This window comes from Triturus cristatus, chromosome 12, assembly GCF_964204655.1.
Source record: "Triturus cristatus chromosome 12, aTriCri1.1, whole genome shotgun sequence".
Classification (NCBI taxonomy): Eukaryota; Metazoa; Chordata; class Amphibia; order Caudata; family Salamandridae; genus Triturus; species Triturus cristatus.
Genome location: NC_140595.1, coordinates 819,950,056 through 819,971,590, shown reverse-complemented (window position 1 = coordinate 819,971,590; position 21,535 = coordinate 819,950,056). Strand labels below are relative to the sequence as shown.

Here is a 21,535-nt window from a genome sequence, read left to right as displayed (position 1 = left end):
CGTCTCATCTCTATCCCGCTCTCACTCCTGACCCCGCTCATCTCTATCCTGCTGTCTCGCCCCTGCCCCTGTGTCTCATCTCTATCCCGCTGTCTCGCCCCTGCCCCTGTGTCTCATCTCTATCCCGATGACTCACACCTACGTCTCCTCTCCATCCTGCTGTCTCGCCCCTGCCCCTGTGTCTCATCTCTATCCCGCTGTCTCGCCCCTGTGTCTCATCTCTATCCCACTGCCTCATTCCTGCCCATGTGTCTCCTGTCTGCCTACTGCCCCGCCCCATTGTTTTCCCCGTGTTTCATCTCAACCCCACTGTCTCACTCCTGACCCTGTGTCTCATCTCTAACCCACTGTCTCACCTCTGTGTCTCATCTCTGTCCCACTGTCTCACCCCTGCCCCTGTGTCTCATCTCTAGCCTGCTGTCTCACCCCTGTGCCTCATCTCTATCCCGCTGTCTCACCTGCCCCGGTGTCTCATCTCTCTCCCGCTGGGTGCTCTTGGGTCTCATCTCTGGAAGGATGAAGGTCGGCCCCACCCATCTTACCTTTTCCGCGAAGCTGATCTTGCCCACCCGGACGATGACCAGCTGGTTCTCGGGCCTCACGTTCATCGTCTTCAGCTGCAGGAAGTCCTCCTTGCGGCCGTAGTTGGCGTAGACCAGCCCGCCCTGGTGAGAGGAGAGAGTGACGGGTCAGAGGCAGGGCTGGTAGGGAGAGAGTGAGCACCGCACCCTGCCCCCTCTATGCAAAAGACCGGGCCTCTGTGCCAGCTGTGATTCCATGGAACCCAGAAGGGCACTGAAGCCCTCCCTGCCCCTCACCACCAGCACCACACCCTGCCCTCTCTATGCAGCGGCTCCGGGCCTCTGTGCCAGCTGTGATTCCATGGAATCCAGAGGGGCACTGAAGCCCTCCCTGCCCCTCACCACCAGCACCACACCCTGCCCTCTCTATGCAGGGGCTCCGGGCCTCTGTGCCAGCTGTCATTCACTGCAACCCAGAGGGGCACTGGAGGCCTCCCTGCCCCTCACCACCAGCACCACACCCCTGCTGTCTCTATGCAGGGGCTCCGGGCCTCTGTGCCAGCTGTCATTCAATAGAACCCAGAGGGGCACTGGAACCCTCCCTGCCCTCTCTATGCAGGCGATCCGGGCCTCTGTGCCAGCTGCCATTCCATAGGAGACAACATGGGCACTGAAGCCATCCCTGCCCTCTCTATGCCGGGGCACCGGGCCTCTGTGCCAGCTGTCATTCCATGGGAGACAACATGGGCACTGAAGCCATCCCTGCCCTCTCTATGCCGGGGCACCGGGCCTCTGCGCCAGCTGTCATTCAATGGAACCCAGAGGGGCACTGGAGCCATCCCTGCCCCTCACCACCAGCACCACACCCCTGCCCTCTCTTCACACGGGGGGGGGGACCCGGGGCCTCAGTGTGCCAGCTGGCTCTTCCTGGGAGCCCGGGGGCATGGAGGCCTATGGCCCGCCGTCGAGGTGGTCCCTTTGAATTTTTTTACCTTTTTAAATTGTATTAAACGGAATAGGAGCGAGGGTGCAGCTACAGAAGTCAAAGAAATGCCCCACTGCCCAATTCTTACCATCCGCACTAGGACCTGGCACCCTCCACCCACCTCCCAGAAACGCCTTTGACTTTTTTAACAGACATGGCAGGGTACGAAGAAACAAGAAACAAACACTGGCAAAGCCAATAGGTCTCGGCAATGCAAGAGTTATTACCGTTGTTTAAGTCTCTTTTTCTCGTATAGCAGCGTGGCTGAAAATCCATGAAAAAAGCGCTATGACGTGGCCAGCGCTGGTCGTGTCATAGCACATTTTTGTCTGACAGCAGGGGTGACAAAACTAAGACAGCAAAGGTGCGGGGCAAGCAACGCAACGTGGGAGGGAGTTTACAGCGGGTGGGGAGAAGGTAAATAAAAAGGCATTTAGTATTTGCTAAAACATTCACCACATTTTGCATAATTTTTACCAGCCTTGTGGTAAGCTGCATCACATGACGCTAACTACACGTCTCTTTGAGACCGCGCATTCGCTGTCTAGGCATGACCTAAAAGGGGTTAAAACCTAGAAACTCGGAAACCGTGGTTCGCTTATTCATGTGGTTATCCTAGTCACTTAAAGGGAAGTGACCGTCAATCACCAAACTGTAGTTTAAATAGTCTCACTAAATAAAACATGGGCTTAAAATGTGCATTGAAAGAACAAGGTTCTCAAAGAAGTCTCAAAACACATATACTGATTAAATCAGATTAAATCTCACACGGTATAAACCAAGCGGGGGAGAAAATCAACCACACTCACATAAGTCCAAAAGGTTTAAAAACCCAGAAACTTGAAAACAATTGTTCGCTTGATTTTGTGGTTAAATAGGGAAACCTGATTAGCTTGCCCGTCACTAAAACAGACATGAGAGTCACTCACCAAACATTAATATAAATATATTAGAGCAGTGGGAATAGACAAAGGAATAACTTAATACATTGATGTGAACAAACAGTCTTACCAATTGCTTCTGGAGTTGAGTGAATTAACCAAACTAACTCCTTGCCGCGTTCAGAGATAATAAATCGTGGCAGAGAAGCCCCGTTAGAGATATGTGATGCTGCCGCCAACCGCAGCGTCAGTGTGCACATTGGCCAACGCTCTGGGGTCTCATCCTAAGATGGTGGCCATTAAGAGGCAGTCTAGGCAATGTACAATTGTAAGCATTCTGAGTGCAGTGACTGACATCAGCATACTAGTTAAAAAACAATCTGTTACAAATTAATTGAAGTGGGTCGTGGGTAAGATAAAAGACATATTGTATCCCTGTAAAGCTGAGCGCGAAGATAGAGATCGGCATAGTAATGAAAAACTATAGTCCGATCATAAAATGAAAGGAGCGGGCGGCAGGTGCAGGCCGTGGGTAAGACAAAAGACATGTTGTATCCCTGTAAAGCCGAGCGTGAAGATAGAGATCGGCATAGTAATGAAAAACTATAGTCCGGTCATAGAGTGAAAGAAGCGGGCGGCAGGTATGATTTCTCATGGAAGACAGATTGTAACCCTGTCGAGCCGAGCGCCAAGGCTGACAATGGCAAAATAATGAAAAACTAGTCTGATCACCGAATGAACGGAGTGGGCCCCGGGTATGGTTATTCATTTAAGATACATTGTATCGCTGTGAAACAGATCGCGATGACTGTGGCTATTTCCAAGGACAGGCTGAGGAATCCATTTGACCTCGGTCTTTGAATGCACAGCAAATGTAATGAGATGAGAACAGATTTACAGGGCTGTTTACAGAAACAGAGCTCAGAGCAAGTGAAAACACGAGTGCTCGTGTGAATTGCTCTTCAACAAAGAAAAAAGTAGTTCCTAAACAGATGCTAAAATGGGAGCATCGGATAGATAGTTGTAATTGGTCCATTCTCTCAGGGAAGTCTAAACACAGGAAGAGACATGACGCATGTAAGAAAGTAAAAAAAGAAAAATAAACAGCTGATTAAAAACACACGTTTAAAATTGCAGAGAATATCCACTCCCCCTGCCTTGGTAGCCCATAATCTTATTTCTTCATTTCCGTTGGGAATATTAGCAGCAGTTCGTGAGGTAGAGTTACCCCCCTAATCAGAGTCCTAACTGCAGAATGATATCAGGCCGAGGAGTGCAGATTTAAAGTGCATATTTAAAGTGCATAGTGCCACCTCAAGGAGGAAAGATAGCCATTTAATTGACCTTTTGATGATTTTCTTAGGGCATTTGCTTGTGCAAAAAAAGCTTGAGGTAATGTGCTTAAAACACTGTTGCAGTACACTTATTTTTAAAACAAAGGTCAGCTACAGATAAAAACTTTACTAGGCAACAGCTTAGTTGAATGTCTTCACCAGAGAAGCTTGCAAGCACCGCTTGTCTGCACGACCGTAATTGTTTTTTGTTAAAGATAGGTCTAAGTAGTAACCGGCGTTCTCGCATCAGCTCACGGCAAATCGTTATGATGTGAACTATGTCCTCCTCTCCTTCACCACAAAGACGGCACATTGCTGGCTTTGGAGGGCGCAGCCAAGGAGGCAGATGGTATGCCGTCGGTAATAGACCTAACCAAAATGTCATGAACTTTTCTTTAATGGTTCTAGAGAAGTTAGAAAGGAGGTAGGCTTGAGGAGTCGCTTTCCTATAGGTTTGTATCGTAAGCCAGCCATGTGAGCGTTTTATCAAGGTCGCTTTATCTTGTAAAATAGACTCTTTTTTGACTATGTTGTTTACAATTTTCTTGAAGCTAGCCATGGTCCCGGGCATTGCCCAGAGTTGCCGTAGCGCCAGCTGGTCCAGTGCAGTGTTCAAGTAATATCTGGCTGGGCAAGTTCCTATTGTTTCCACTTCTCTCCACAGGTAAAAATTCAGCGTTCCTAGCTGCCCTTTTTTTATCTTGAACCAAGTTTTAACAAAAGCTCTTTTTCTGGCTAGCTCCTGCCCTTGTATCCCGAATTCCAACCTCATTTGCGCCGGAGAGATAAATCCAGGCAGCCCATAAATAATTCTCAGTGCTCTTGTGATGGTGCCATTTAATATTTCGGCATCCCTCCCTCTCATGGCTTCACTTCCATAGGTGATTGATGGACAAATGGGGAGAAAGAATATGAGAGCGACAATGGAGACAGCAAATGGGATGCCTATGGGAGGGCTGAAGCCCACATAGTGAATACAACATGTCTCTTTGAGACAGCGCATGCGCTATCTAAGCCGAGACCTAAATATACCTGTTGCAGATATCAAGAATAGTAAAGCATACATGAACCATGGCTATGACATTATTACAACTACGCACGCAATGCATTGCACAGATGTCTTATGATATAAACTCAGAAACCCTTTCTCTATCCAAATGTTTCATTAAGCATAAGTAAAAGCAGCAGATGTCGCCTCTGAGAGCCTAAATCGGCTGTAAAACCCGGTCTGGAAAGTATCAGAGCATATTTTCAAAATTCTTTTGAACGACTCAGCAGGTGAAGTCCCTTTTAAATGAAGAAATTATGACAAATAATGGCCGGTGGAGAAGAATAGTTGAGAAGAACTGGTGTCCACAGCTGGCCTTCTGCCCAGTATACTATCCTTGAATTTAAGTTTTAATTTCTCAGTATTTTATACCAGAATTTGTCTCTTTCCGCAAGCATACTGTCTCCTTTTTGGAAAGGGGGTATTGTTCACTCGATAGTTGGCTTATTTAAACACTCCACTCACAGTTGTTCTGCACGTACTTTGGAACCTGGCTTTGGCAGGCCCACCTGCGACAGGAACTTGAGAAGTTTAGTGTTGGCATTTCACCTACATTGAAAGAATTAAACTTGACCAAAGACTGGGGTGCACCCAGTGGGACCTCCCTTTGAAGTGTCTGGGACCATGGACCCATCTTCCAACACTTCCTGCCATCTGTTCATATTTTTATTTCCATTTCAAACCATAGAGTTAGTTTTATATCCCCTGATGCCACCTTTTCTCTGTTTCACATTGTTTATATATGAGAATGAGATCCAATTTATAATGCGCTACTAAGCCCAATGGGCGTCAAGGCGCCTAACCAAAGAATGCTAGTTAGATCAAATGAGTGCTAGTGAAGGTTGGGCCTTAATCTCCCAGGGGGGGCATATACATTTAACATCCCCCTACTGTCACTGTTACCCAAAATAATGATAAAATCCTTTTCAAGTTCAGAGCGTCACAGGAGAAGTTCCCCATGTCATGCATAACACACCAGGCCGGTCCCTACCTTTAACTCATGAGCACTTTGCAGACTTAGATTTTAGCAATGTTAAAAGCAAATCTATAAGTCCTGTTGTTCTACAGACATCTCTCGGCTCTGCACCACAGGTGGTGGTTTGTTGGCTCTCAAGAAGCCTGACCAGTCTTCCCTGCAACTTTGGAGACTATAATCCCTCTGCAGCAGACCTGAACCGCATCCCTGTGAACCGCGTCTGTCTGCCGTTGCCAAGACCTGTTGACTCTCCTCACAGAAGATCTTCAAGCTCCAAGAAGCCCCAGCCTCAAGCATCGCACAGCTCCAAGAACGTCATCCTGCCTGCATCCTCCGAATCGTGGCCCTTCATCTCCTGCGTGCTGCAGAGTCCTCCCTGTGACTCCCTGTGTTTGCTGCCGGATGGCTCTCGGGGGGGGCTCCAATTATTTCTTCTGGCTCCCCTGCGTGCGGAGGGCGATCCTGACTGATCCTTGCTGGGTTAGTCCCACAGACCCTGCTGGTCTGCCACCAAGCATCTTTTTCTGCAAACCGACTGTTCTGTTGTGGTTGCCAGGGCTAGTTGGTGGTCCTGCCGGCCACTGACGCTCCTGCAATCTTCAACCGTCATGGGACAGCTCGTGGACAACTCCTGCATCATTGCCTGGGCTCCACAGCTGCTTCCGCAACACCATTGTGCTACAACAAGTACCTCCGGAAAAGGGGTGGCATTTAACTCCTGCGCCTCCTGCCCACCTCAGGGTGATTTGGACTCTGTCCCCTCTCCTTTCTGGTGCTTCTCGTCCAGATTCCACCTTTGGGTTTCTCCGTCCTAGTCCATGAGTCGCTGTAGCTGCCGTACTTCCAAGATTCTCTATTGCCTTCAACAGACGGTTAACCACTTTGTACCTATGCTCCTGGGCTCCCTGGTGTATCCTGTTTTCCTGGGTATTCACGGGTGGGGCGGCTCTCCAACCTTCCCTGATCCAATTGGTGTCCTCGGGGTCCTTTGGGAAGGGTCCTGAAACAAGAAAATACCAACGCGACTTACCCTGTGTTATCCTATAGATGTTTTACCCGGTGTAACTACCCTGCACCCGAGTGCCTTGGGGTCCCTAGCTACTCACCTGGGGTGGTTCCATACTTCCCCTGGGCTTCTCCATCATAGGGTATTAGTCTAGTTTTGGTATTTACTTCAGATACCACTTTCTTAGTATATGGTTCACCCCTCCAATAGGGACCCATGTGTTTTTCTATGCTACTTACCTGTTTTTGGAGTATTTCTTGTGTGTATTTGATATTTCCGGGTAGGAGATATAACAAGTTAGTTCTAGGCTTGTGATAATAGATACCAAAGTATTTTTATAAAGACTTGTGTGGTCATTTCCTGTGTGAAGGCTTGCTGACTGGCTATTGTGGTAAATGCACCCGCTTTACACCATCCCGGATAAGCCTTAGCTGCTCTCCACAGCTACCCCTTGAGAGCTCTAGTTTTCAGGGACGTAAACACTTTCACTAAGGGCTGCCTGGAGTCAGTGCCTCACTATAGGCGGACACTATATACTGAGCCAGCCTCCTACAATCACTTCCTCTCAGTGGCAGACATCCAAACAAATATGGATCTTTATGTACATAGTATATAATAAGATGCACAGAGTGTACTAGCAGGCACACACCTGCATTCTGATTAGTTGTTAGTGGCACAGATGGAGTAGGGGCCCGCCCTGCTGTACCATCCTTACCGTTACTGTTCCGGCTGCACTGTAAGGACTGTACACTTCCGGGTCTTCAAGTCTCACTTGCTCCAGGGTGTCCCCGCTGCCATTCACAAACTGGAGGCTGTTCGGGTTCCTTCTGCGGAAAACAAGGGGCAGGGTTGCGGCAATGGAAGAATTTACACATATGAAGGCCAGAGAAGAAGTATTCACCCAAAAACTAACAGGGCAGTCAACTCACCCACCCCTTGCAAAAACTTATGGGGAGCATGGCCCCAAAAATCAAGAAACAAGGAGAAACTTTAGGGATGGACATTTTATGACTAATGCAGCCTATTTCTGGTTAACATGTGCATCCCGGACTCTGCTGGGCCCCGATTATGTGACGAGCCCTCATTAGTGGACTGCAGGTCCAGGGCAATGGATTGATTTTACAGCAGATTTCATTGGATGCCCTTTCGCAGTCCATCTTGGAGCCATCAAGGTATACAAATTGGGAGCATCACTCCCAGGACAATGCGATCTCTTCAGAAGGTCGACACACCCGGCTTCACGGCGACATGCCAATGCGTTGACATGAAACCGAGAGCCGAACATCACCCGTTGGGTGACATGTGCAAATCAGAACCATAGAGAGGAGCACATATGTCCTTTCCTGGAAGTGAAAGTCCAATGGGCCAATCTATAGGGAGTATAAGTACATTTGTCAATGACCAGCATGAACATGCACTCTTTCAGCCAATCCCCAGCAAAGAAACCCCATTAATATGACTTTCTTACCGATCAGGGAACTGCAGGCCCACATAGTGGGTGTCGGCCCAGATGTGGTCCAGTTTGTACTGCTTGAAGTCTTCCAGGATATCGAGGGCCAGCTCCTTGATCTCGTCCGAGCCGGACGGGTGGCTCTTCCTGCTGACCCACCTACAGGGACACGGTGAAGGGGGAGACAGAAAGGAATGAAAGACTTCTCCTGGGCGAGCCCAACTCATACCTGTGTGCGAAGCGCAAGAGTTAGGTTTGAATGCAGCGGACGCCACCCTCATCCTTCAGCGTTGATAACACGGGTACCATTGAGTTAGGTAATATGAACAATAAGTATTAAAGTGCAAGAGACGGCTCCGCTTGTGTGAATAGTTGAAGCCGTTATCAGCATCATTTCCATTACTATTGTTATTATTCTTAGCATTACTACCAGCATCATCATCAGTATGTACTACTATTAATACTAGCAATATTCCTAATATTATTATTTCTATTATCCCTATTATTGTTTTTGTAATTATTATCCCTATTACGACTATTCCTACTATAATTATTAGCCCTATTAATATTATAACTATTCCTAATATTATCATTATCCTTATTATCATCTCTATAATTATCATTATCTTCCCTATTATTAGTGTTATTATTATCCATATAATCACAACTATTCTATTATTATAATGACCCCTATTATCAGTATTCCTATTATTAATAGTAGTTATATTATTTTTAGAATGATTTCATATTATTATTATCATAACTCTTATTATTATTAACATTATTCCTATTATTATTAGCACTTTTTACTGTTATTATGACTTTCTTTAGCATTTCTATCAGCATCATTATGATTATCAGCATTATCAGCTTTGGATCATTACTATCAGCATCCTTATGATTATCAGCATTATCAGCTTTGGATCATTACTATCAACATCCTTGTGATTATCAGCATTATCAGCTTTTGGTCATTACTATCAGCATCCTTATGATTATCAGCATTATCAGATTTGGATCATTACTATCAGCATCCTTATGATTATCAGCATTATCAGCTTTGGATTATTACTATCACCATCCTTATGATTATCAGCATTATCAGCTTTGGATCATTACTATCAGCATCACTATGATTATCAGCATTATCAGATTTGGATCATTACTATCACCATCCTTATGATTATCAGCATTATCAGCTTTGGATCATTACTATCAGCATCCTTATGATTTTCAGCATTATCAGCTTTGGATCATTACTATCAGCATCCTTATGATTATCAGCATTATCAGCTTTGGATCATTACTATCACCATCCTTATGATTATCAGCATTATCAGCTTTGGATCATTACTATCAGCATCACTATGATTATCAGCATTATCAGCTTTGGATCATTACTATCAGCATCACTATGATTATCAGCATTATCAGCTTTGGATCATTACTATCAGCATCACTATGATTATCAGCATTATCAGATTTGGATCATTACTATCACCATCCTTATGATTATCAGCATTATCAGATTTGGATCATTCCTATCACCATCCTTATGATTATCAGCATTATCAGCTTTGGATCATTACTATCAGCATCCTTATGATTATCAGCATTATCAGCTTTTGGTCATTACTATCAGCATCATTATGATTATCAGCATTATCAGCTTTGGATCATTACTATCAGCATCCTTATGATTATCAGCATTATCAGCTTTGGATCATTACTATCAGTATTATTTTTGCTTTATTATGACTTTCTTTAGCATTACTATCAATATTATTATTGCTACTATTATTGTCTGCATTGTTGTTGTTATTAATATTGATTTAGTTTCATTTACTGATTTATTCAGATAAAAAGCCATAACACCAAAATCAATCAATGGTCCATGAGAGAATTAAAATGAGTTAGATAGGTAACAGGAAATAAATAGGTAAATCCCTGAAAGCAATGAAAAGGGATTTATCCGTTTAGCAAACACGCACAGGTACAACTTTAAATTGATTTTGTAGATGATTAAACCGTGGAAGCAATCCATACCCGCTCCCTCTCTGCACACTAGTCCACGAAGATTAGTCCAGAGTCGGATCCAGACAAGGGCCTGAACACTCAAAATGCCTAACTCCCTTGCAGCATCAAGATGGGAGAGATTTGTGGAAGAGACATTAAAGATTTTAAAAATGTGTTTTTAATAGTGGACGGACATTTTACTTCACAGCGACCACACGTTTCGGCCGCATAAAAGGCAACAGAGATGGCAAAGTTACCAACCTCTTGGTTGCGCAACTGCAAACCAACAAGGGTTGCAATTAGAGTATTTATAAGTCTATTTCATCTATTTGGATCATGCACCGGACAGGGCAAACCAGAGACATAAATAATCAAAGTCCCTAAACTGTGCCAAGGCTTTTCCAATCAGGGTAAACCTTTTTCTCAGATTTTATTTCCACCTGACAGCCAATACTTAGGACTCTTGAATGTTAGGAATGGGTCTTGAGTTATTCCTGCTCAAGGCTTAGATCTATGTACATCACAATTTATCACTTTTAAAGTAGCCCGTGAACGAGGAAGGATCATGTGATCATTGGCCAATTTCTGGACTCTCTGTAGAACCAATCTCCCAAACAATTCTCCAAGGCAATCTAGAAAATATATGGGCTGTTAATTTTCAGGGTCTGAGACTTTACTTGTTAATATGGAGACTATTTCTGCTCGCCACCATTACCCGGGACAATATCTGACCTAAGAATCATGCTGGCCAATGTTAGTATGTGACGTGACCAAAAGTCGAGATCACTTTTATAAAGCTCCCCTCAAACTTTATCTGAGCCTGGAGGTTTTCTCCCACTTCAGAGTGGCCAGGGCTCTTTTGACTATCGAATGAGGTTAATATCTGCAACAATTAGTCAAGCATACCCATTGAATGATATAATATCTTCAAGCATGTCACTAGAAACAGGATAGTTTACATTTAGACCTACCGTCCTATTGCCCCAATCGTTTAGCCTCCAGAATCTGTGTCTATCTTGTTCTTGGAATGCTTGTTGTAAATCACCCCAGTTCTTAACAGGGATCCTTCTTCAGCTATCGGGGACTTACCGTTTAGAAGTAGCTCTCTAATTCTTTTTTATATCACACAATTTGAGCCTTCGAATGGGCTACCCATCAGATCCACTTTTCCTCCAGGTGACACCATTGATGACAGTCTTCCTACGTCTCAATGGAGCGCATTCAGTAACACTATGCCTCGCCGCCTGCCTGATGAATTTATGTTGTGGACCGTCTGCATATAGCAGGTTCAGCTGGAAGCCTAGAGCATCAGTAATAAACTCTGATGTCACCAAAAGAAAATGTAGTATCCAACTCTAGGTCACGATGCTGCCATTGGGGAATATTAACTAAGAAGCGGCCTCTGTAGCTCCTTGTCCATCGTCTACTCACTGCTCTGGCTCACTGATAGAGGTAGGTTAAACCAAACAAGAAGAGGGTTATGGTCACTTGTGACCCTCAAAAATACCTCGTAATTCGTAATAATTGATGAGTGTACAATACTTGGGTATACAGCAGCTGGACTTTGCTGAGATGTCTGATGGAAACTGGCCATTGATCTTTGGCACCAATAAACCGTTCAATAGGAAATAAATTGTATCAATTATAGCAATCTTGAAAGGAGCTAGCAGCAAAGCAACAGACCCCATAACCCAGTAGGTCTCCGTGACGACATCAAACTCTTTATCAACTGGGTCTGGGTTGCAATATTGTAGGTTGAAATCCCCTGCTATCAGAACGAATGGTCCTGCCCGGGAAGATTGACATGAGTGATATTATTGAAAATGCGGGTTACGCTGGTCAGCAGTTCTGTTTTATTATGATCATTCGGGATCCGATGAGATATCATAGATATGGACCTCGGTCTTCCGTATCCAGAACCAACCGGCCTGGACATCACAGGTTTCTTATGGGAGAGGGGGGAATTCCTTTTTAAGATCAATAGAAATCCATATCAATAAAACAACTGATGGACGGCCTCTTGGGTTCTGAACAGCCGATAAGAATTATTACATTTTTAGTTCTACTGTCATCATCACTTTTATTATTATATGGAACTTATTTAACGTATTGCTGCTATCCAAGGCGAACGGCCCCTCTGCTCCTTCTTGGTAAGATTGAGGAAGGACTGAGTAATAAACAGGAAAGCTGCCGGGTGGTTGCGGCTGCCGGGTAGTTGCGGCTGCCGGGTGGTAGAGGATGCCGGGTGGTAGAGGCTGCCGGGTGGTAGAGGCTGTTGGGTGGTAGAGGCTGTCGGGTGGTAGAGGCTGCCGGGTGGTAGAGGCTGCCAGGTGGTGGAGGCTTCCGGGTGGTGAATACTGCTGCTGCGCCAGTCTAGACACAACTTGTGTAGCATACAAGTCTTCTTTGTACTTAAATGTACCTATCTGCACACGACAGTGGGACTTCCAGGAGATATATTGGAGAAGGAACCCTAAGGTGCAGGCTTCAAGCCCCCAGGATCCAACGAGGACAGTGTGCAGAAGAGCCAAGCAGGTTTTAAAAATGCCTCCTCTAACTTGCCTTGAAGCTTCCAAGCAGTCTTCTTGACCTCACAAGGATCCCTATGTTGATCCTGAGTATATCCAGGCGTCGAGGTGACAGGCTCTGTGTCCCTCTTCCAATCCCACGCACCCATGCATTTCTAGAGGTGATGGACTCTGTATCCCTGTACCAATCCTCACAGCCATGCAGTTCTAGAGGGGACAGGCTCTGCATTCCTGACCAAGCCCCCGAAGCCATGCAGTTCTAGAGGTGAAAGGCTCTGCATCCCCGTACCAATCCCCCGCAGCCATGCAGTTCTAGAGGTGACAGGCTCTGTATCCCTTTACCCATCCCCGCAGCCATGCAGTTCGTGAGGTGACAGGCTCTGTATCCCTGTACCCATCCCCGCAGCCATGCAGTTCTAGAGGTGACAAGCTCTGTATCCCTGTACCAATTCCCTGCAGCCATGCATTTCTAGAGGTGATGGACTCTGTACTCCTCTGCCAATCCACAGCACCCATGTATTTCTAGAGGTGATGGGCTCTGTGCTCCTCCGCAAATTCCCTGCACCCATGCATTTCTAGAGGTGACAGGCTCTGTTTCCCTGTACCAATCCCCTGCAGCCATGCAGTTCTAGAGTTGATAGGCTCTGTATTCCTGTGCCAATCCCCAGGGTACATCCATTTCTGAACGTGACAGGTTCTTTATCTCACCGCCAATTCCCTCCACCCATCCATTTTTAGAGGTGAAGGGCTCTGTATTCCTCTGCCAATCCTCAGGACCAATCCATTTCTGGAGGTGATAGGCTCTGTATCCCTGTGCCAATCCCCTGCACCCATGCATTTCTGGAGGTGATGGGCTCTGTATCCCTGTGCCAATCCTCAGGACCCATCCATTTATTGAGGTGACAGGCTCTGTATCCCTGTGCCAATCCCCTGCATTTCTAGAGGTGATGGGCTCTGTATCCTTGTGCCAATCCTCAGGACCCATCCATTTCTGGAGGTGACAGGCTCTGTATCCCTGTGCCAATCCCCTGCATTTCTAGAGGTGATGGGCTCTGTATCCTTGTGCCAATCCTCAGGGCCCATCCATTTCTGGAGGAGACAGGCTCTGTATCCCTGTGCCAATCCCCTGCATTTCAAGAGGTGATGGGCTCTGTATCCTTGTGCCAATCCTCAGGACCCATCCATTTCTGGAGGTGACAGGCTCTGTATCCCTGTGCCAATCCCCTGCATTTCTAGAGGTGATGGGCTCTGTATCCTTGTGCCAATCCTCAGAACCCTTCCATTTCTGGAGGAGACAGGCTCTGTATCCCTGTGCCAATCCCTTGCATTTCTAGAGGTGATGGGCTCTGTATCCCTGCACCAATCCCCTGCACCCATGCATTTCTGGAGGTGATGGGCTCTGTATCCTTGTGCCAATCCTCAGGACCCATCCATTTCTGGAGGAGACAGGCTCTGTATCCCTGTGCCAATCCGCTGCATTTCTAGAGGTGATGGGCTCTGTATCCTTGTGCCAATCCTCAGGACCCATCCATTCCTGGGGGTGACAGGCTCTGTACCCCTTTACCAAACCACTGCACCCATGCATTGCTAGAGGTGAAGGTCTCTGTATTCCTCTTCCAAATCGTAGCAACCAAGCATTTCTAGAGGTGACAGGCTATGTATCCCTCTGACAAAACTCCTGTGTCCCTCCGGCCCTATATGTGACAGGCTCTGTATGCCAGCGACAGTTTCATGTATCCAGGTAATAGAATTTGTAATCCTGTGCGATACCCTAAGGCCATTCATCCATAGAGGTGGCAGGTTCTATATCCCTGTGCCAATCCAAAGACCCCATACTTTTCTATAGGTGACAGGCTCTGCATCCCTCTGCCAATCCCCAGCCCCCATTCATTTCTAGACCTGACAAGCTCCTCATCCCTCTGCCAATCCCCAGCCCCCATTCATTTCTAGATCTGACAAGCTCCTCATCCCTCTGCCAATCCCCAGCCCCCATTTTTTTCTAGAGCTGACAAGCTCCCCATCCCTCTGCCAATCCCCAGCCCCCATGTATTTCTAGCAGTGACAAGCTCCCCATCCCTCTACCAATCCCCAGCCCCCATGTATTTCTAGCGGTGACAAGCTCCTCATCCCTCTGCCAGCGCTGAGCTCAGGAAGCCCTGGGATTGAAAAACTCAACTCCCATGGGCACATATCCTGGGCATGTCCCGGCCAATAGACCAAAGGCTATATGTGCCATTGTCGGTGTCTGGAGTCCCCCCAAACTAGATGTGAAGGGGGCAGTTCTCAATTCGGTGACCTCTGAAAGATAAAAGGTGGAAGCGAGCTGGTGTAATTCAAACCCTTAACCTGCAGAAATCCACTGAGTGTTGTCAATGGTCTTGGTCACAACATTCTCTTCAGACAGTTCGAAGCCCTGCGGGCCACCACTCAATGGAGGAGGCCTTCTCAAAACGCACCTGATGTTCTTCTCAAACTCCTGGCCGTCATTCAGGAACTTTTGAAACATTTCCTTGAGGTCTCCCCAGTAGAGGGTCTGGCTCCCCGGCTCCGGTTCGTAGCCATCGTAGGTCCCCGACTGGCCGTCATCGCTCTGAGGGTCCCCACAGCTTTGGCAGGAGCCTCGGAAGGCTAGGTATCCGAAGACGAAAGCTGAAGAGAGTAAAAGGAGGCTAATGTCAATGTAAGAAAGCAACCTCTTCAATATGGCGGCCATGTGGGAGGTCGTTGACTCATGAACAAATCTTAAAATGGATGCCTACTTAAAATAAAAATAGTGGGCTCATATTTCCTGTATATAAAGACTTTCCTGCAGATTGCAGATTCTTAATGCTCATTTCAAAAAGTGTGCTGTGACTCCAATAGGGTGGAGAAATAAGGTTTAGGAGCACAAATTACCAGAACACATCTTGCATTCATATTCAAGAAGGTGCAGGTAAATTTGCTCATATGTCACTCCGTGTCCACACAAATCCAAAAGCATTTGCCAGTGGCATATTTTTCTGCACTCGGGTATACCTTTAACAAAATCTGGCTATGGGCTACATACACTAGGGTGGGGGCACCAGCATGGCGACACAGCATCTGTACATCGCAATCAGGCTGATGGGTTTTGCAGGCAAGAAGGACTTGAAATGTAGCAGGATATTAGGAGTGCCCTTAGGGGACCTCAGCCCCCCCTGGTTAGATCTACCTTTGTCTTGGCTTAGGTGGGGAGGCTCACCTGGCGTCCTCGTAAGGACATGAAACAGACTAAATTTGATACATGTCACATGATTTCTATGGGGAGAGGGCCATGCCTAAGGTGCTAGCGCAGGCGGGGGTGTGAGGGGAGATGCCATTGGTCACAAGGCTCCACCCAGTTTCCGCCCAATGACCCTCTCTAGGGGAGTCCATATTTAACTTTCTGGTGAGGCACGCGGTTATCAGTTTGAACCCCCAAATTTGGGACTAGCCAAGTAGGGGGGTAAACCAGGGCTTAGTCAACCCCATATGTAAATGCACATATTTGCGTGCAGTGCACAATGGATTATATCACACAGGACTGTGGTTACGAAGAGAGCAGTAGTTTTAAATTCCTTATGGGGAAATAATTCTTGCCGGCGCTATACTCCGATACAAGTGGAGGTCAGCGGGTAGAGATAAGGGTATGGTGTTGGCCACAAACAATAACTTCCTGAAATCAGGGACTAGGGGGTGAGGAGTAAATATACAACTCGGCAACCGTAACCAGAAGGCCCATATTGGCACAGAGAGCACCATAGGGACATCACCGGGACTGTGGTTAAAGAAGAGAACAGTAGTTCTCAAGTTCTGGGGAGGCCATCAAACATTCCTGCGGATGGTTAAATAAAGCCATGGTTAAAACAGAGAACAGCAGTTCTCAACATACGGAGAGACAATCGAACATTCCCTACGGAGGGTTAAATAAAGCTGTGGTTAGAACAGAGAACAGGAGTTACCATCTTCGGGGGAGTCCATCGAACTTTGCTACAGTAAGGTAAATAAGCCATGCACAAGCCCATCAAGCAGGAGGGCTTGGTTCAACTCTAATTCAAAATCAAATATTATAAGAAGAGTGTGGTAAATTAGAAATAGCCCATATGTGGCAGGCTGTTGACTTTGAGGGGTGCTTTCTGATAGAGGACTATTTTTTCGGGTGGTTGTTAGTGTGACAAACTAGTGTTTGAATGAATAAATAAAGCGGGCATTTGTTGGGTGCCCGTGGTCCACGAAGGGGACCCTCATAAGAGGGCGGCCGCCTTAGTGCCACATGAGGGCACACAAGACAGTCTAGTGGTAGGACCCCCCCTCTTGAGGGGTCAGCATGCAGCGTCACGTTCGGTAGTGGGTGGGCGGGGATGAGGTATAAGGACCTCTCCCCACCCACCTGGCGGCCTCTTTGCTGCTGCCCTTGACGCCGTTTCGGCATGTCTCCAGACCTCCAGGAGCTGTACTCGGTGATTGCATTGTCAGCCCCGTCCCCAGTTTTCCTTGGGCGGGGCTGCTTGGCCCGGGCATTGCCGAGGCTGCGGTCCGCCGTTGTTGGGGGGGGGGGGGGGTCAGCTCCTTGGGGGCACAGGCCGTCGTCCCTCATCTAAGGCCTCGTGTTCCTGGTCATGGCCGGTACTCGGCCACTCCGTTTGGTGCTGGCCTGGTCCCGGCCCTGCGTGGCCCTGTGTGTTGCCGGGGGATGAGGGGGGAGCCAGCGAGTACAGTGGGGTTTCTCTCCGCTCGGAGCGGCACTGCCAGGTCTCGGGGTTCCGGCAGTCGTGAGCCTGATCTGCGGATGGTGAGGTGAGCGGCGAGCGCCACGACTCTCCCCCTCTGGCTGTTTGCTATGTGTTGTGCGGCTGCACAGCGCGGGCCTAGCGGCAGTAGCGCGCGAAAGAATGGAGACCACACCACTTTAGTGTCTCGGCGCGAGTGCCCAAACGGGGCACGCCCCCTTTATTTATACATGCCGCGTACGCCACCGTCGTGGCGTACGCACACCATTGGTGACTTACGCGCTCTAGCGTCAGACGCTAGAGCGCTGACTGCAACATCCCTATCCAACTTAGATGATGAAACTCGGACCAGAAGTCCCTCTTTTCAGTCACTTACTTGGCAGGCAAAGTCTTTCAGACGGCTGTTTGGTGGAGTGTTCCGTCGCAGCTCGTACCTGGCTGTCGCTCGGGTGTTGGTGGTCGACGGGCCATCACGTTCCGCCTCCTCAGCTTCGGAGCTGGGCCCGTCCCGGGCTGCCATCCCTTCGGGCTGGTCTGGCGGTGGTGACCGTTCTCTCTCGGGGACCCTAACGTCCTCCTCTTCCTCCCCTCCGGACTCCAGGCGGTGTTGTGTGGCTGTGGGGATGCATTTGAACCACGAGATGTTGCGGGTGGCTGATTCGTTTCCCCGGCGAGCTGTGACCATTGTCCCTCGGCGGCGTTCCACCGTCCAACTTCCCGGCTCGTATCGTGGCTTGAACTTTCCCCCAGGTCGTCGGTCCCTGATGAGGACATTGTCCCCCGGCCCAAGGGCGCGCTCCCGACACCCTCTGGCCCGGCTCACTTGCTGGTTTCGGCGTGATCGTCGTCGCAGCGCTTGTTCCGCCTCAAATGGTGGGGGGGCCCACCCTGGGACTGTGGGTAGACCATCCCGGCAGGTCCCCTTCAGCATGAGGGCCCAGGGGGCTTGCTTGGTGGAGCAGTGGGGTGTGCTCCGATACTCTCCTAGGAAGCGCTGAATTTCTTGCTCAGGGTCCAGCCGCTCGGCACTGGCAATGCGGAGGATCTTGTTTAGTGTCCTCATAAAGCGTTCGACCTCCCCGTTTGCCTGAGGCCACTGCGGGGTGATCCGCCGGTGTCGTATCCCTTGGAGGGCGAGGAACTCCCTAAACTCGTGGCCTTGAAACGGCGGCCCATTGTCACTTTTCAGTTCCGACGGGCGCCCGAACATGTGGAATATCTTTTCCAGTGCTGGCCCTACAAACGTGAAGGCGGTGGACGGCAGCGCCTCCACCAGGGGGCACTTGGAGAAGTTGTCCATCACTACTAGCGTTACTCTCCCATCGGGGAGGGTCCCGAAATCAACACTGATTTTGTCCCAGGGGTGCTTTCCTGGCTCTTCAGTTGCGATGGGGGCTGGATGTTCAGGTCCGCTGGTCATCTGACACGCTGGACAGCTCCTTACTATGTCACCCACCAGGACGTCCAATCCCGGGAACCACACCTTTTCTCGCATCCTGGCCTTCATCTTCTCCGTCCCTTGATGTCCCCTGTGGGCGAGGAGGGTGGCCTGGCGGCGCAGCGCTGTTGGCACGACGATCCTGGCTCCCCTCAGGACTATCCCGTCTCTGGTGGTGCTGAGCTCGTTCCGTACGCGCCAGATCTGCTGTAGGTCCGCCCTTTCTTCCTGGGGCCACGTGTTGGCAGATTGTAAGAAGTTGGTCCACGACCCTCGCTGTAGGGCTTCCCTGGTCTTGGTCATCACGGGGTCTTGTTCCGCGGCTTGCAGAATCTCTTGTAGTGTCAGTACTTGGGGGCATGTTAGTGCCGCGATGAAATCGAGGTGTGCTTCGGCGTCGTCTTCCTCCGTTGTCCCAGCCAGGACGTGTTCGCGGTTGCCTGGGTGTCTAGACAGGAAGTCGGCCGGGTTCTTGGCGCCAGGTTGGTACGTTATGTCCATGTGGTATTGTTGCAGTCCGATGGCCCACCGTTCTATTCGCGGGGGGGGGTGCCGCTAGCGTCGCAAGGATTCCCCCTCCTCTGCTCTACCATTCCGGCTGTGCTGGTTCCAGGGCCCCGGCCCGATTGGCCTGTTGTTGCGTGGGGGGATGCAAGAAGCGCTGCGTGGTGCTTCCCCCCGCTTGACCGGCGGCATCTGCTGGTGAGGAGTTGTGCGGGCTGCCGGGAGGCTAGGCGGTGTCAGTGCTCGTCCGGAGATGGGGTGGCGCACGGGGGGGGGATGTCGATGGCCGCGGGGACGCTTTCCCCTCCCCTGCATTTTTAACTGGCCACGTCAGTAGGTTCGTTGCTTTTTCCGTGGGCATTCATTTGGCAGAACCGATTTAGTTTCTGAGGAGACTGGGGGGCCAACACTTCCTTGTAGAGGCATGTTTGCAGGTTAACAATGCCCAAAATGTTTGTCAATGCCATCTACGGGGTATATGCCTCTCTGTATCAAGCCGTTGTAGGGGGCAATGGTAGGACACTTGCACTCGTGTCGCGGTCCTCTGAAGCAGAGATGTTCCTCTGCTTTCTTAGTTTTCAGCTTGGGTAGCGGGCCACCGGAACTTCTCTCCCATGGAGCGGCACTGCCATAATTGGACAGGCGGGAGAAGGTCTGGGAGCAGCCCTTGTGCTGGCATTTCTGCACGTCTGAGGGAGTCAGCAGATGCGCCCTCAGGGTGGACTGGTCGGCAAGGGTTCGGGTGCAGTGTGAGCGCGAGAGGGGCTTCCCTCCTATTTGGAGGGAGGACACATACATTGCATTGTTCTGCCTTTGGTTTGAATGTTGATTGGCACAGTATGTGTTGTGGTGATTTGGTGTCAATGTCGTCTTGCTGCCAAGCTCTGCATGGGTTCGGTGGTGTGCTTTTCATGGATGTGACGGGTGCTATTGCTGAGAGTTGTCGGCCGGGTTCTCTGTGCAACACGGCGAGATCTGAATGCCTGTGCGGTCCTAGTAGGTGAGGCGAGAAATTTTTAGTCTGCTTGGGTCCGTTGATAGGAGTTCTTTTGGAGAAGTAACTCTGATATAAGGAGTTTCTTTGACATCATTTATTGTCAGCATTTATTGGGGCTCATCGGTGTTTAAAACGGTGTATCTTTTGTAGGAGCTTGGTGTCGGTGATCGGGGGCCGTGTTTTTACAAAAGGAAAGAATCTGCAGGGATGGAGTTGCTGTCACGTGGCTCCGACCCATGTGCTCATCTTCAGCTGGCACCGGTTGATCCATTCTCTAGCGGGGTTTTTGGGTCAGAAGTCTCTGGGGCAAATTGGGTGCACATCGACAGGTCGCATGACCTCGGGCAATTTGCTTGGCTTTGATTTGACTCTGGCATTGGCCGGGCCCACCTTGTTGTGCTGTTGTGGTGTCACCATGGTCATGGGCAGCAAGAGGTTGGTCTGGGATCATCAGGGGTGCCAGGGCAGGCCGCGTGGGACGAACTCGCGACAGTGCCGCATGCGGGTCATCCAGGCATTTGAGATGCTTCGTGTTAGTGGCCTTAGGGACACTGGGGAGGCAAGCTTGAGTTCTGAACGCTTAGTTCGCTGGAATAGCGGTTAAATTGCATTTCCCGCTCCATCTAAAGGGCATAAACATGACCACCCCCCCTCAGCGCTACTGGGGGGAGCAATTTGAGCAGCAGGTTGCTGGCGTAGACTTGCATATGGTGCTTCAAGGTTAATTTTGAGCATGTGAAGCCTTTCAAATTGTGCGCATAGACCCAGTGTGCCCATAGTGGTGGGGCCCTCATCTGATGGGGTTTTTGCTCCAGCGCCACAGCAAGCAGAGGGAGAGTCGGGTCAGAGAATGTTTGGCATGGGCTTGTCCTAAGGGCCCCCCTGATAGGGCAAACTCTGTTCTCGGGTCCTGATGGCCTGGATATTTCGTTTGCAGATTGTTTTATCTGCCATTTGCCTCAGAATGCGATTTTTACGGGGGCAATGTGTGAGAAGACATTGGTTATCTTCCAGGAAATCTGGGCTGGCCGTGCAACATCCATTAAAAGTATCTTTTACAGTAAAAGAGCGACCTCATAAATGAGAATGGATGGGGGCCACATATTATTTGCAGTAATATGAGG

General features: G+C 48.9%; 1 protein-coding gene across 2 annotated transcripts in view; it reads right to left on the bottom strand.

Moving 5' to 3' along the window:
• The window catches only part of TFR2 (transferrin receptor 2), a 250,474-nt gene that overhangs the window by 56,334 nt on the left and 172,605 nt on the right, over positions 1–21,535 (bottom strand). For both annotated transcript variants that reach the window (XM_085638512.1, XM_085638511.1), the window contains 4 exons: positions 15,202–15,394; positions 8,220–8,360; positions 7,467–7,578; positions 543–665 (listed from right to left, as the gene is read on the bottom strand). In XM_085638512.1, coding sequence (XP_085494638.1) covers positions 543–665; positions 7,467–7,578; positions 8,220–8,360; positions 15,202–15,394 — 569 coding nt within the window. The remainder of the gene's footprint in view (positions 1–542; positions 666–7,466; positions 7,579–8,219; positions 8,361–15,201; positions 15,395–21,535) is intronic.